Source organism: Zasmidium cellare (assembly GCF_010093935.1).
Source record: "Zasmidium cellare ATCC 36951 unplaced genomic scaffold M409scaffold_32, whole genome shotgun sequence".
Taxonomy (NCBI): Eukaryota; Fungi; Ascomycota; class Dothideomycetes; order Mycosphaerellales; family Mycosphaerellaceae; genus Zasmidium; species Zasmidium cellare.
In genome coordinates, this window is record NW_022986976.1 from 1 (window position 1) to 14,154 (window position 14,154).

Below are 14,154 nucleotides of genomic sequence, written 5' to 3' on the forward strand. Positions count from 1 at the left end.
TTAAGCCTAGTTACGATTCTTCGCTAGGCCCCTACTTTTTCTTTTTACCTAAAGCCTATCTACTTCTACTTTACGAGTCGCCTAAGTAGTAAGTACTTTTTTCTAAGGATAGTTAGGAGAGTAATAGCTATACTAATAGTAGTTATAATATTTAACCTTATCTAGCCTCGGTACTATAGTAGTAGCTAAGCGATCTAGTAATCGATTACCTCGCTTACGAATATCCTACGCGGCGAACCGTAGTTAACCATGCTTTCGTGCACTACAATAGCACGCTGTGTCTTTGCAACGCTGGATAAAATCTTCTCCCGATCCCATGGATATATCGTTTGTAGATCGATAAGCTCGACAGTCAAATCGGTGTGCTCCCGTTCAAAAGCAGTGATAGCTTCCATACAGCTATACAAGGGCTTGCCATAAGAGATGATGGTAAGATCATTGCCCTCTTTCAAGACTTCTGCAGGCCCAATGGGGACCGTGAACATACCTTCGGGCACGTTCTCAACAGCGGCACGATACAGTATCTTCGGTTCCATGAATATCACTGGGTCTTTGGATTCTAGAATTGACGCGAGCAACAGGCCTTTTGCCTGCGTGGGTGATCTTGGCATCACGATTTGGAAGCCTGGCACATGGCAAAACAGCGATTCTGGTGACTGGGTGTGATATCTTGCGCAGTCAGATCAAAGCATCCTTGGCCATGTATGTTTCTACTTACAGTGCACCGTGACCGACTCCGCCACAAGGCATTCGAATAACCAAACCTTCAAGGTTCGCACCCGTCTTGCCCTCTCGATATCGAAATTTGCTTGCCTCGTTGACTATCTGATCGAACGCGGGGAATACGTAGTCGGCGAACTGGATCTCCACGACAGGTCTGGCGCCCTCCGCGGCCATGCCTATGGCTGCTCCAACGATGCCTTGCTCAGTAATTGGAGTGTTGAAGACGCGGTCCGGCCCAAACTCATTCTGCAAGCCCACAGTACAGCGAAACACACCACCGAAGGCGACGTCTTCGCCAAAACAAAGGACATCTTCCGAAGCCGCAAGAGCGACCTTCAGGCCATCGTTGACCGCCTGACAAAGGTTCATCTTCCTATGTGGCTCATTGCGTGGGTACTTGTGGGCTCCGTCAGGGGAATTCGGACCGACATTCAGTATCGGCGACCCTTTGTAATTGATAGGTACGTTCAATTTGGGCGAGAAGGAGGAGGCGTCAGGCTGGGTGGCAAAGTTCCGATTTGTCGCCAGCCTGATGCTACTTCTCCCTCTCTGTGTCAGGAACACTCTCGATCGATGTGTCAAAGTACTCATTGCTGCAATAAAATGTGCGGTGAACTCCTAGGCAAGATGGAAGCCTCGCATACCGAAATATGACCAGCAAAGGTAGACTCAGGTAACTTCGTCAGCGTGAATGAAAATCGACCCCAAAACAAGTAGAGGGCGACATGGTGGGCGCTGGTGCTGGCATCGTCGCCATGCGAAGCTAACCATTCTTGCCCGGCATGAGATTCTTGCTCTCATTTGAGATGGAATCTCCGAAATCTTTCTTGCCCCGATGTTCCCCTGGATGGAGTCGGCGCTGAGCTCTCCAACGATGACACGGAGCCGCCGCTTTTGGGAACACAAGGCGTTTCTCCGAACTGTCCATGCTGACACTACAGAAGACCGCGCACTGGTTCTGTCTCTTTTAGTTCGGACCCAACCGCTTCGCTGCGGCAAGCTGTGACTGCCAACTTCTCGCCACGATGCCATCGATACTGCTAACCGCATGTACGTCGTCTGATATTGTTGTTTACAGCGTCAGTGTATAATAACTCACTGCATGTCGGCCTACGTCAGCTATTGTATCATGACTCTCAACATACGACACTCGACGAAAGCCATGACCGACTTCGACTGCCCCTCGCACCAAGAAGTGATAAGCCCAACGGCTTTGGCACATGTTGTACTTCGCACCAAGAATTTGGCTGCGATGAGAGATTTCTATGTCACTTTTCTGGGGGCCAGAATCTCGCACGGCAACGACTTCGTTTGTTTTCTGTATTACGACGAAGAACACCACCGCATCGCCATCGTTCAAATCGATCAAACTGTACCAAAGAACGTCACAAGCTGTGGCTTAGAACATGTCGCCTTCGCCTTCCCTGACCTCTCGACGCTCCTGCTGAGCTACCGCCAACGATTGCAAAGAGGAATCAAGCCAGTATGGAACGTCAACCATGGACCAACGAACAGTATCTACTACAAGGATCCTGATGGGAACCTTATTGAGACGCAAGTCGATAATTTTCAAAGCGCAGACGAAGTCAAAAAGTACATGGCTGGACCTGAATTTGCAGAGAACCCGATTGGTACTGATTTCGACCCTGAAGACTACATTCGACGTCTGCAAGCCGGTGCAGCGGAGTCTTCCTTTCGCAAAAGACAGGAGATAGGACCTCGCGGACTCGTGAGTGCGGAGTCCTTCGAAGGAATCACGTCGATGTAGGAGAGCGGTGACTCCCGGGGCATAGTGAGCAGTAAATCCGAGTCGTTCGGGATGCTTCAGCCCAAACCATCGAATGTGCAGGGATTCAGGCATGACAACCGTTTCTCGGAGTCGTCCTTAGACCGAATATTCTCAATACAACATTTTCTTCTCTTCGTCCTCGTCTATTTGAGTTGCATATCTACCCACTCACGATATCCGAGTGGCTTCCTTCCCAGCACGAGCTCCAGGACTTTCGCATTGCCAATAAGACCCCTCGTGTCATAGTATACCATCAACCGACCAAAAGCTCGGAGTATAGCTTTACGATCGTCATCATTCGTGTTGCTAGGAATCGTCGTGGCAAAGCCCTTCGTGATATCCTCCATCGTCAACCGTTGGATCTGTACTTGTTTTCCAATTCTCGCCGACAGTATATCCATAGCTTCGTAGTAGTTGAGCGGCTCTGGAGTGCTGACCAACGGGTAGACGGCGTACAAATGCTGATCTCTGTCTCTGAGAATGTTCGAAATCGCTTCGCCCAAGTCGTAGACAGTCGAAAATGAGAACTTTGTCGCTGGGTCAAATCTCGCGTGGAAGACAGGAGAGTCTTGCTTTGCGATAGCGGTGACGGGGACGTTCTCCATAACGTGCGACGGCTGCACAATGGTGTATGGAAGAATGGACTCGATCAATGCCTCTTCGACAAATCTCTTGTTGTCATGATTCGCCAATGCACGAAGGCAAGAGTGTAGCACGCTGGACAACACTAGGTGTTTAAACAGTCCCCCTGAGCGGAGACTTTCTGCTGCAGCGTCAATCATGTTCAGTCCGTAATGAGACTCTCTTGGATGAAATGCCGGGGTGACAAGAACGCAGGCTGTCACGCCTTGCATTAACCTTCTTGCGCTGGCCAAATCTGCAAAGTCCGTCTGTACGATTTCGGCATGCGGATACTGCTGGTGCAGTCTTTCCCGAGAAGAGTCTGAAACACACTGTAGACGCAGTCGTTTCCATGTCCGAGCGAGGAAAGGTAGAAGAGCGCCGCCCTGTTTGCCACTTGCCGCGGTGACGAGGATCAGATCGTTCTCGAGGTCGACAGCCATTTATAAAGAGTCCGATGTCGTGACGTTGAGAAAGTCCACAGTGTAAGACGAGGAGCAGTCCAGGTGAGGTGACTCCCTCAGGCTTTAACCGTTTGCTCCGGGCTCCACGTCCGGCTTCAGGGCAGCTCTGTAGTCTAAGCGACAACATGAAATCGATTACGACAACTTGCAGGAGGGGTGTTCAGCTGACAGTCTTACATCCGGGAGGCTATCATCATTATCGACCGGGGACCTTGCGTCTCCGTCCGGTTCCAGCCCTTGCCTTGCTTCCCATCTGGAGGATGGGTGAAGAACAGAGTTAGACCGGCCCAATGGGGCCACGTTCATTACCTATGGTCCAGGCTCGTGATATCGAGCTCCCAGTCGTCGAGGACTGGTCGCTCTTCGCATGACTTCATTGGCCGGGGACGGCGTGGAAGCGCTGATACAAGTCAGTGGGAGGGGGAGAAGAAAGAGGGCGGAGAGAAGAGAGAGGGGGCGGAGGGAGGCGGAGATAGAACCAAATATACCATACCGGCTGCGTATCTCATGTCCCGGGCTTTTATTGTTTACTGCGAGCTTCGCTCATTTGATATTCCTTCGGCGTTTCACGACGTTCTTCTCCTCTCTCTTCATCAAAACGATACCGCCGTATCCTTATCGCCATGCTTCCACAGTCCAACCAATCGTGCTGCACAATGTGGCTGTGGTCACACAATTTGAGCCTATGATTTGGCATAAAATGGCCCCCAACGGGGTACCACACGGCACGACTGCCCTTCATATCCCAATTTAGACAGTGTTGAGTCGAGATGCATCGTTTTGGCCCCCAGATAGAGGCGCTACATGCCACTAGATGCGCTGCGGCTGAAGACCTGCCGGCGGCGCGATGAATGAGTAGGCTGAGCTTGTGGAACCTTGGGTGGTGCTTCTGCCAGGTCTGTGTCGATGGGGATCCATCCTTGATCCAGCATCTCCTCCTCTCTTTCTTCATCGTCCCCATTGACATTTGTTGCCAACAAGATGTTCCGTCCAAGACTTGTATCTTTGCTTGGCGTTCTCAGCCTGCTCTTCCTAGGAGCATTCGCGCAGAACAACTACTTCATCACTCCTCCAACACCAGGCCCGACTGGCCAGTTCGACGACAACAATGTATACGCACTCGGGTCGACAATTAATCTACAGTGGAAGACGAACTACACTACCATATCTTTGGCGCTTTGGCAAAACGACAACAACAGCTATATTCTTCTGCTCGACTCCGTACCGGCTTCACAGACTCTACGGTGGGACGTCGACTTCCATAACGAGTTTAACATTACAAGTGCCAGTTTAGCCACTCCCAATGGTGAGCTCCTTTTTGATGTGCTCGCGGGCATGTCTGACGTTGTTTCGCAGTATTCTTCTTCCAAATGTGGGAGATAGTCGACGGCGGCAACATTGGCGATCGCTTTTCTGCCCACTATTTCAACATCACCGGAGATCAATCAAGTCCTGCGACTACCTCAGCAGCCTCATCGTCTACCACAAGTACGCCGACTAGTAGCGCCACGACCGCCTCGACCACGACGTCCAGCACTGCTGCAGCAAGTACTTCATCCTCACCTTCGAGTGGCCTCTCCAGCAGCGCAACGATTGGTATTGGCGTTGGCGTCGGTGTCGGTGTAGCCTGCCTCCTGGCAGGTGCTGCGATTGGGTTCTTCTTCTGGAGAAAGTGCAAAAAAGGTGCGGCTTCAAGTCAACAAGATCAAAGCCGCAACATGGAACAAGCTGCTCCGCCGTACTTTGGTAACAGCCCAGGAGGAGGCTACACACCTGTACAACAGAATGGAACACCATACTACGACAGCAATCATATGGCCAAGTCGCAATTGTCACCGCCAACGCAGCCAACTGAACTATCTGGAGAAGGCCAGACGCACGAGCTCCAATCTACACAAGCACAAAGCTACGAGTTGCCCGGGAGTAGATGAACATAGATTGAATGTGGTGCGTTTGGGATTGTCTGTTGATGAATCATGGCTTTTAGCAGAGAGTTGGTATGGAAACCTTCTACTATTGAGGGTCGGTTCGCCCTATTGATACTTATTGACCGGCCAGCACTTGATGCTGCTGAGGTAGGCAAATTTTAATGGAAATCCTATTCCAGTACGCTTATAGGGCATCAGGTTCAGCAAATCTTAGTCAATAGCTGTTTAAGAGCTCCACCAAACTCAAGCGATAGGTGATAGGCCGGCCTACACAACATCTGCCGGCCGCGTCTTACGCCCTACCGACATCTCGCCGCGACCAGACAACACATTTCCTTGGATGCCGACGTCGGGCTTCCAAAACGTGTACATTGCAACGACGAGACTTCCACACCAAGTCGAAAAGCAGAAAAGCTCCTACGCAAAGCCGAACTCTGTATTGGAAAGGAGTCGAACTGTCACTATGGCCACCGAAACCCCAACATACCTGCAAAAGCTCAAGGGCATCCCCAAAGCGAACTTTCTCTTCGGTCCCTCGCCCATCCAGTTCCTCCCAAGGCTCTCCAAAGAACTCTCGCCAAACGGCGACGTCAAAGTCTACGCCAAACGAGATGACTGCAACAGCGGACTCGCCTACGGCGGCAACAAGGTCCGCAAGCTCGAGTTCCTCGTCGCTGACGCCTTGGCTCAGGGCTGCGACACTCTGGTCTCAGTCGGTGGAGTGCAGTCCAATCACACCCGCGCTGTGACAGCCGTTGCGACGGCTTCCGGTTTGAAAGCCGTCACTGTACAGGAAAAATGGGTGCCGATCGATCCGCCGCTTTACGACAAGGTTGGCAACATCCTGCTCTCGAGGCTGATGGGCGGTGATGTGCGGCTCAATCAGGAAGGCTTCCACATCGGCCACAAGGAGGCAACGAAGCAGGCCGTGGAGGACGTCAAGGCCAGAGGCGGGAAGCCATACTACGTTCCGGCCGGAGCATCGGATCACGTACTGGGAGGCCTTGGGTTCACCAACTTTGTGGTAGAACTTGCTGAGCAGGAGAAGTTGCTGGGTGTGTACTTCGACACACTGGTAGTCTGCAGCGTGACTGGATCATCGCACGCCGGCTTGATTACCGGCGCCGCGGCAGAAGGCAAAGGACGAAAGGTCATCGGCATCGATGCATCGGGCAAACCAGAAGCGACCAAAGCACAAGTCGCCCGCATTGCAAGGAACACTGCAAAACTCCTGGATCCCAAATTGGAGATCCCCGACGAGGCCATCGTTCTAGACGAGAGATTCCACGAGGGCATCTACGGAATCCCTGGACCCAGCACGATTGAAGCCATGAAGACGGCTGCGAGGACTGATGCTTTGATCACTGACCCGGTGTATGAGGGCAAGTCGATGGCGGGGATGATGCAGTTGATTAAGGAGGGGAGTATCAAACCGGGCAGTAATGTGCTGTATGTGCATCTTGGTGGACAGCCGGCCCTGAATGCGTACTCGAGCTACTTTGAGGAGGACACGAAATAAGCGCATTATGTTCTTATGGCCGCTCAGTATTCGTTTACTGCTAAACAGCAGGCGATCTGCGGAATTGCACTATAACGATTCATTTCTCCAACCTCTCAACAAGACATCCCATTGCCCTTTTCTCCCCCGATCACTCCTGCGAGACTGCGCAGCCTGTCTCTGAAATCCCGGCTTCCTTGCCGATCACAGTTCCTTACGCATTGATGCTCACCTGCACCGACACGCCCAGCCGCGCCGCCATCGCGATGGCAATAAGCGGAGTCAACAGACTGTAACAGCACAACCAAACACGAGAAATTCGGTCTGTCGGATCTCCGACCCACTGCACCACCGTCTTAACCGCCAGCACCGTAAGCTGATGAAGCGCGATGATCATAGCGATGACCACAGCGAGTACGGTGCTCTTGATCAATGTTTCGTGTTCCGCGAGTGACTCCTTCGGAAGGCAGCCCACGATGGAGATGACGACTGGTCCGCCGAACCAGATAAAAATCCACAATGCGACCTCTATGCAAAAGTCAGTCAAAGGGATCTCATCATCCAGGTACGGAGAAGAAGGGCTTACGCAGAGCGTGATACTTGTTGGAGGCACGAACAAGGTCGTCCTTTTCCGTAGAAGAAATGGAGTCAGGGAAGAATTCAACTCCGAAGAGTGCGTATATCTGCTTCCCTCCCTCAACCTCTTTGCTGAAACGGGTGCTGTCTTGACACTTCTCCAGGTCGAGGGGCTTTTCGCGGCGTAGCATGTGCCTACCTTCGAGGAGAGGAGTCGGTGGGCACTGCATGTCGGACTGGACATCGAGATCTGACATTTGAGACGAGCCATGGCGTGGCAGAGGCTGGCGTTGAGGTGCCATGATGTCGGATTTTGTTTGTGTTTGTTTTTGGGAATGGTGATAAGTGCGAGATGTATCGATCGAGACGGGTTTTGAAGTTCGGTAAAGGAAGAAGCGGATAGACTGTAGGGTGATATATATTCTGGTGTCTGATGCAAAATTTAATTGTTGCTTACCATCGCGATGCTGCGAAAGGGGCACTGCTAAAAGCGAGCCACGGCGCTGGGAAGTCGTTGGCCAACCAGCTTATCAAGACAGCCTCCAGGAAAATGTTAACTTCGGCAGACGGAAGTAGTCTCTAATGATCGAAGTGACTGTGCATCTTCGTAGATCCAGTATTGCTCAACAACCGTGCATGGTGGGCTCATATACTGGAACTCATACAAGGGTAAAATCCGTCAGGTCGTTCAGGTTTTCAGGCCACAACTCTCCTTCCATCATTTCATACACTGTCGCCGGACCAACGAATAGGTACTGTCCAGGCAACCCAGCTTCTCTCAAGATCACAGGATACTCGGCGCCAACAAGGATGGCGACAACATCGCCCTTCTCCATGTTCTCACAGAAACAAAATCCCAAACGGCCAGCTTCAGTCATCAAGAGTGTCTCATTCTTCATTTTGAGCTCCAGTCGATACATTGGCCCCATGACATCGCGTGGCTTACGGATCGGTACTTCCAAAGCGTCGTCTGGGATGAAGAAGTCGTTATACTTTATCGTAGAGTGTTTAGGTTCGTCGTAGGGTATCGAGGCCAAGGTGGGATCTATGAGCATTGCTTTGTGGTTGATGACGCCTACTGCGATGTGAGTTGGCACGTCGAAGTCCTCACACTCGATTGGTATCAGAGCGACGGCTTGTTCTACGGCTGAAGGCATATCGGCGTGAGACTGGGCCTCAAACATGAACTTCAGCCAGGTGATCATTGCGTAAACCATATGCGTACGATCGGTTGAGTCGGATGCCCCAGCAATGAAGCTAGATACTTTGTCGACAATGATTCCGCGAACTCCAAGATGGAAGTCGAAGGCGCTTCGGGACTGCTCATCTTGCTCGGTACCAGAGCGAGTGGTGCCGTCTGACATGATCTGTGGCTGATCATCTCGTCGTACGTTGATCCAGTACATGAAGATATCGCGGTCTTTGATAGAAGTGTGGTTCCAATCGATCGCCCAAGAAGGTAGACCACGGGTTGATCGCCCAGTTACAGCGAGATACACCAGCCCAAGTGACTTGGTGTGACGTAGCCACATTCGAGTCGCAGCTACGAATACGTTTGCCACACTCGTCGAATAATCCAAAGGTGGAAGACATAGGCCGGCGTCAGATAGAATGGACTTGTTGCCAATCACCTTGTCTCGCGGCTCCGACGTATGAAGCTGCTTCACGTTGGCAACGAGATCGCCATAGTGGCCGGCATAAGAAGCGTAGTCGCGAGGCAAGGCTTTGAGAGTTGCAAAAGACGTCGTGCAATTGCTGCGTTTCGGTAGTTCTCCGCGAAACTCGTTCAGAGAATCGGTTTCGGCGATGCATGTCCATCGGATGGAGTATGTTCCACAAACAACCAAAGGATCAGAGCTCAAAAGCAACTCCTGCAGTGTCCCTAGTGCAGGTTGGCAGAGGATCAGTTGACTTCTACATTAAGGAATGAACACCATACGTACAGAGCCGGTAAAACCAAGGACGAGATCGAAGGGCATGGTCCGCTCGAACAATACGCTCGTTCTTCTCTACCAGTCTGTCAGCCACGACCAAGATTTTGAACAATACTGCAGTGTGATAAGACTCACCTATGGAGTCGTCCCCATACTTGTTTATATAGTTCTTGGCAGCCTCCGGGGAAAGCTTCTTCAAAAGATGATGCCTCTGATAAGTTTTAAACAGCCGAGCAGTATTCCCATCGCTGTCACCCAGCCATATGAGCGTCTGCGAAGCTCTGGAGAAAATGTCCGCCATGAGAGAGATTTGCTGTAGTTTCTCATGGGAATCCTGCTGGTCAATACACACTGCGTCTACCCAAATACTTCTGACACCATGTCTCTTGCGAAGAGCTCGCAGCGCCTCGTCAAGGCTACGAGTGATGTCCAGTCTCCCGTACTCATCCTTGCCAGGGACTGCGCAATAGATTGGCCTGTTCTCTGTCATATCACCCCAGGCGTATGAGAGAGCCTCATGACTGAAGCCAGTGAAGGCGCGTTCAATGAGGCAGCATACCAGAGGGTCACTTGGAGTAGCAGCTGGGAAGAGGATCATGAGCCGTACGGTTTCCTTGCCATCGCCCCGGAGAGGTTTGTACTGGTAGCTGTGATGAGGCGTTCGAGAGACTGGATGTGTCTCCACCCAGCGCTTCAGAACAGATTCGAGCGATCGTCCTGGCCAGGCCATCTCTCATCCTGTTCTCAAGAGGACCGAGGCTATTCGATCAGCGAGGACAGAAAGCGGTATTCGTGCCAGTGCATTTCGGTCGAATAGGCGAACAATTTCATGTCATTATTGGCTGAGCTATTGAAGAGCTACGCAAGACATCACTAATGAGCAATCATTGCAATTGTTGAACGTAGAGTTCCATGTTGTTGTAGTAGCTGAACGAGGAAGGAGAAAAAGCGGGTCTCGGATTCGGCTCGGAATGCCGCCAAACCTTGTTGATCCTCCACGAACCTCACTCCAACACTCTCACGCCTCCTCCACCAAAACCCCCAACCATGGCCCCCTCGAAGTAATTAATGCCACCCACCGCACCCTCCACCACCTTCTCCTCCCGCGCCAGCAGCGTCCAGTCGCGACGCCCGCTCTCCCGCCACGAATCCACCCAACACCTCCGCCCCGAAGATGCAATCTACCACTCCCCTCCGCGCCAGCGCGGAATCCCGCCCTTGGGCCGCAGCGATACCGTGCGGGCAGCCTCGACGAGCACGCGACGCTCGAGTCGCGACAAGCGGAAGGGGAGGAGCAGTTCACGACGACGCAATGCGGGGACGACTCCGAAGGCGGGGAATGGGCAGTGGAAGAAACTGCTTTGGGTGAAGCAGTCGTATCCGGACAACTATACCGATGAGGAAACGTTCCTGGATCATTTGCAGAGGAATCCGCGACTGAGGCCGTATGAGTTCTGGCCGTTGGTGGCGGATAGCACGATTATCGTGCAGCATGTGTGTTCGGTTGTGATCTTTGTGTGTTGCTTCACGGCAATATTTCAAGAGAGGGTGAGCCCGCAGACGGTGGTGGGATGGGCCACATTGTGCACGGTTGCTGGGTGGGTGTTCAGGGACTATTGGCAGAGTCAGAGTCATCACGAGGAGGTGCCAGCGGAGGACGAAGCGGACAGCCCTCGAAGCATAGAGATGGAGGCAGACTTTGGAGTGCCGTTCAAGGAGCAGAGCAATGGCTTGACCGGCGGATCTAAAGCAACCACCAGGAACCACTCGCGCAATCACAGCGCTTCATCAGTCGTCCTGAACGGCACAAGCGGCGCAAGCTCACCGATCAACCCAAGCGATCCTAGCCCTCTGCCGTCAAATGGCGCTTCGTTTATACAACCGTACGGCAGCCCACCGTCGTCCTTCTCACCCCGCATGCAAGACCGACTCACGACCGCCAAATCCGCCATCCTCATTTACTGCTCCCTGCTCGGCCTCTCGCCCATTCTCAAATCCCTCACACTATCCACCTCCTCCGACAGCATCTGGGCCTTGTCATCCTGGCTCATGGGAATCAACGTCTTCACCTTCGACTACGGAGCAGGACCTGAAGCCAAGTTCCCCGCTTCTCTATCCACCAATGCCGCTCTCATGGCTTCCACCGTGCTCGCGAGTCGCCTACCCAGCACAACCCACGTCTTCAGCTTGACGCTGTTCAGCATCGAGGTCTTCGGCTTATTCCCGGTGTTTAGACGGCATTTGAGGCACTACTCATGGATAGGCCATCTATGGCTGACGGTCCTTCTCGTGGTATTGGCAAGCGGTGGACTGAGCATGACCATCAGCGGTGGAGGATGGACGATGGGTTGTCTGGGAGTTGTGTTGGGTGGGATGGTCTGCTGTTTGAGCATGGGTCTCACGAGTTGGTGGTTGATTGGTTTGCAACGGTACAAGAACGAGATTCATGGGCCGTGGGATCCGGCAAGACCGGTCATTAGAAGGCATTGGGATTGACAGCACCAAGAAATGAAAAAGGTCAAAACGCATCACTTGAGCTCTTCATCTGGAAGAGGATTTCATTCATGCGCGTATAATCTGGACCATGCCAAAGCTCTCACGTCAACCGTGGGCTCTCCTGAGGTCTCTCATCCCAAAGTCTGATCGCGTGCTTCAAGGGTATCATCGTCGTAAAGCTCCTCCTCGTGCAGAAACCAACCATCTACTGCTTCTCCGGGCTGCGCTGCAAACTCTCCATATCCAGCATGAGACTCATCGCCCAGTCCTCTTTGCCCTCCTCCTCATACTCATCGCGAGCCGCCTGAATGATCGGGTTCATGATGTCCGGGTACAGACGCTGGGTCTTGTCGAAATCCTCAGAGAGCTTGTCGATGACCTCGTCGACCTTGCCGTCTGCGTCGTTGTTGAGGAAGTCTTCGCGGGAGGACATGTGGCGGGAGATGTAGCCGAGGGCGCGGTTGAGGATCTCCGGGACGATGAGCTCGGTCGTGTGGTCGAGGTCACTGGCGCTGTAGGTGTGGGTGGAGACTGGGGCCGGTGGGGCGTCGTTGTCGTCCGCCGGATCGAGGTCGGTGGTCTTAGCGACGATGGAGTCGATGCGGTCTTGGATGGCGGCTTCGTTGTTGCTGTCGGAGGCGTTGTTGTCGACCTTGACCCAGCTGTCGCCCATCTTCCTCTCTTCTGTCTTGTCCGGCGTGGCGACGAGTCCGCTGACGGGGACCGTCTCAGACTCAACGAAGGCGATGCCACGCTTGCGAAGGAAGTACTTGAACTTGGCGGACTGGAGTTCCTCATGCTTGTGGATCGGCTCGATGAGGACGATGGACTGCAGCTTCGCGGCGAGATCCTTGTCGTCTGGGTTCTTGGTGAACAGGTCGTCGAGATAGTCGATGGTGTCCTTGGCACTCTCGCCGACGCACAAGATGTGGACACGAGCCTTCTTGTTGAGGTGCTTTGGCAGGACGTGCGCGAGGACAGTCTTGATGTGCTCGGTCGCGGTGGTGTGCACTGTGGTTAATGATGCTGTCAGCTGTCTCAAAACCAATGGGTACGTTCTGGAAGGCAACTCACTCGCCACCTTATTCCACTTCTCATCCACCTCATATCCCGCAGTCAGCGAGTCCTTCTTCTGGCGCCCCATCCAACTCGTCTGCGTCATCGCCTTCTTCTCCTTGTGCGAGTAGAGCAGCGCTCCCGGGTTCAGAATCACCACGCCCGCCTCAGCCTTCTTGCCCTCCTCATCACCCTCCACCTTCAACTCTTTGCCCATCTTGCGCAACATCTCCGTCAGTCCCACCGCACTGCCCTTTTCCAAACCTCCCTCACGCATCAAGCTACGGTACGCCCAAATGCCCGCATCCTGCCCACTGCTGCCGCCGCCCGCCTCGCCAATCACGACGATGACATCCTTCTTCTCCGCCAACTTACCGATTGCAGTCGCCAGAAGCGTCACATGCGGCGCCTCTGGCTTGTTCATGTACGTCTGCGTGCCGACGACGTGGACCGGGACGATGTCGTACTTCGCGAGGGTGCTCGCGATGATCTCGCGCACGGCCTCGTGGACGGTTTCCTTGCGACGGTTGTTGAGATCGTCGCTCTCGCTGTAGAAGTAGTCGAAGAACTTGTTGTCGTGGATGCCGCGGATCTGGTTGTCGTCCGTGACTTGGAACCCCAGCTCGCCGAGGTACGGGCCGAATTGCTCCATGGTCGGTGCCTTGATGAGCTTGAACATGGTGGTCGTCGTGGTCGTCGTCGTGGTTGTTGTTTAGGGGAGGAGGATTGGAAGATGTTTGGCGGAGGAGAGTAGAAGTGCGGAAATCTGAAACGCGCTAAAAAGGTCGGACCCTGGAAACCTTGCTGCTTCTGGAAGGCACGACTGTGAAATGAATTCACATGTGAGCCTTGGCAAACGGCGCATGTGAAATTGCATGTGAAGTTTACAGTGAAGCTGTAAGTAAGCCGCAGGATAAGCACAGAAGTAAGGTTAATAGTAAATATAGAGGTGAAACTAATAGTGAGCTGGAAAACGATATGTAGAGCGAGCATGTGAGCTTCACAGTGAAGGTAAAACTAAACGATACGGTGATCAGGAAGGTGCTGCTTCAAGAGACCTAGTAAAAGT

The 14,154-nt window shown here is 52.9% G+C and overlaps 9 protein-coding genes across 9 annotated transcripts; 4 read left to right on the plus strand and 5 right to left on the minus strand.

Annotated features, from left to right (window-relative positions):
- Nucleotides 1–132: 132 nt before the first annotated feature.
- Nucleotides 133–1,887, minus strand: M409DRAFT_68647 (uncharacterized protein; the record flags this gene model as incomplete). The annotated part of the gene is made up of 4 exons (XM_033817928.1): nucleotides 133–194; nucleotides 230–669; nucleotides 719–1,252; nucleotides 1,874–1,887. 4 exons carry the CDS (start codon nucleotides 1,885–1,887, stop codon nucleotides 133–135), a joined length of 1,050 nt encoding a protein of 349 aa, XP_033663878.1.
- On the plus strand, nucleotides 1,886–2,491 carry M409DRAFT_57676 (uncharacterized protein; the record flags this gene model as incomplete). Its single annotated transcript, XM_033813703.1, has 1 exon — nucleotides 1,886–2,491. The coding sequence occupies one exon, from the start codon at nucleotides 1,886–1,888 to the stop codon at nucleotides 2,489–2,491; it is 606 nt and encodes a 201-aa protein (XP_033663879.1).
- A 164-nt stretch (nucleotides 2,492–2,655) lies between these two features.
- M409DRAFT_68649 (uncharacterized protein) lies at nucleotides 2,656–3,576 on the minus strand (the record flags this gene model as incomplete). The annotated part of the gene is made up of 1 exon (XM_033817929.1): nucleotides 2,656–3,576. One exon carries the CDS (start codon nucleotides 3,574–3,576, stop codon nucleotides 2,656–2,658), a length of 921 nt encoding a protein of 306 aa, XP_033663880.1.
- Nucleotides 3,577–4,578: 1,002 nt separating this feature from the next.
- Nucleotides 4,579–5,528, plus strand: M409DRAFT_26440 (uncharacterized protein; the record flags this gene model as incomplete). The annotated part of the gene is made up of 2 exons (XM_033808110.1): nucleotides 4,579–4,903; nucleotides 4,954–5,528. 2 exons carry the CDS (start codon nucleotides 4,579–4,581, stop codon nucleotides 5,526–5,528), a joined length of 900 nt encoding a protein of 299 aa, XP_033663881.1.
- Nucleotides 5,529–5,988: 460 nt separating this feature from the next.
- M409DRAFT_68650 (uncharacterized protein) lies at nucleotides 5,989–7,044 on the plus strand (the record flags this gene model as incomplete). Its single annotated transcript, XM_033817930.1, has 1 exon — nucleotides 5,989–7,044. The coding sequence occupies one exon, from the start codon at nucleotides 5,989–5,991 to the stop codon at nucleotides 7,042–7,044; it is 1,056 nt and encodes a 351-aa protein (XP_033663882.1).
- Nucleotides 7,045–7,237: 193 nt separating this feature from the next.
- M409DRAFT_26442 (uncharacterized protein) lies at nucleotides 7,238–7,901 on the minus strand (the record flags this gene model as incomplete). The annotated part of the gene is made up of 2 exons (XM_033808111.1): nucleotides 7,238–7,551; nucleotides 7,610–7,901. 2 exons carry the CDS (start codon nucleotides 7,899–7,901, stop codon nucleotides 7,238–7,240), a joined length of 606 nt encoding a protein of 201 aa, XP_033663883.1.
- Nucleotides 7,902–8,258: 357 nt separating this feature from the next.
- On the minus strand, nucleotides 8,259–10,263 carry M409DRAFT_26443 (uncharacterized protein; the record flags this gene model as incomplete). Its single annotated transcript, XM_033808112.1, has 3 exons — nucleotides 8,259–9,481; nucleotides 9,543–9,608; nucleotides 9,669–10,263. 3 exons carry the CDS (start codon nucleotides 10,261–10,263, stop codon nucleotides 8,259–8,261), a joined length of 1,884 nt encoding a protein of 627 aa, XP_033663884.1.
- Nucleotides 10,264–10,601: 338 nt separating this feature from the next.
- Nucleotides 10,602–12,029, plus strand: M409DRAFT_68651 (uncharacterized protein; the record flags this gene model as incomplete). Its single annotated transcript, XM_033817931.1, has 1 exon — nucleotides 10,602–12,029. One exon carries the CDS (start codon nucleotides 10,602–10,604, stop codon nucleotides 12,027–12,029), a length of 1,428 nt encoding a protein of 475 aa, XP_033663885.1.
- A 205-nt stretch (nucleotides 12,030–12,234) lies between these two features.
- On the minus strand, nucleotides 12,235–13,764 carry M409DRAFT_26445 (uncharacterized protein; the record flags this gene model as incomplete). Its single annotated transcript, XM_033808113.1, has 2 exons — nucleotides 12,235–13,040; nucleotides 13,104–13,764. The coding sequence occupies 2 exons, from the start codon at nucleotides 13,762–13,764 to the stop codon at nucleotides 12,235–12,237; spliced, it is 1,467 nt and encodes a 488-aa protein (XP_033663886.1).
- Nucleotides 13,765–14,154: the final 390 nt, after the last annotated feature.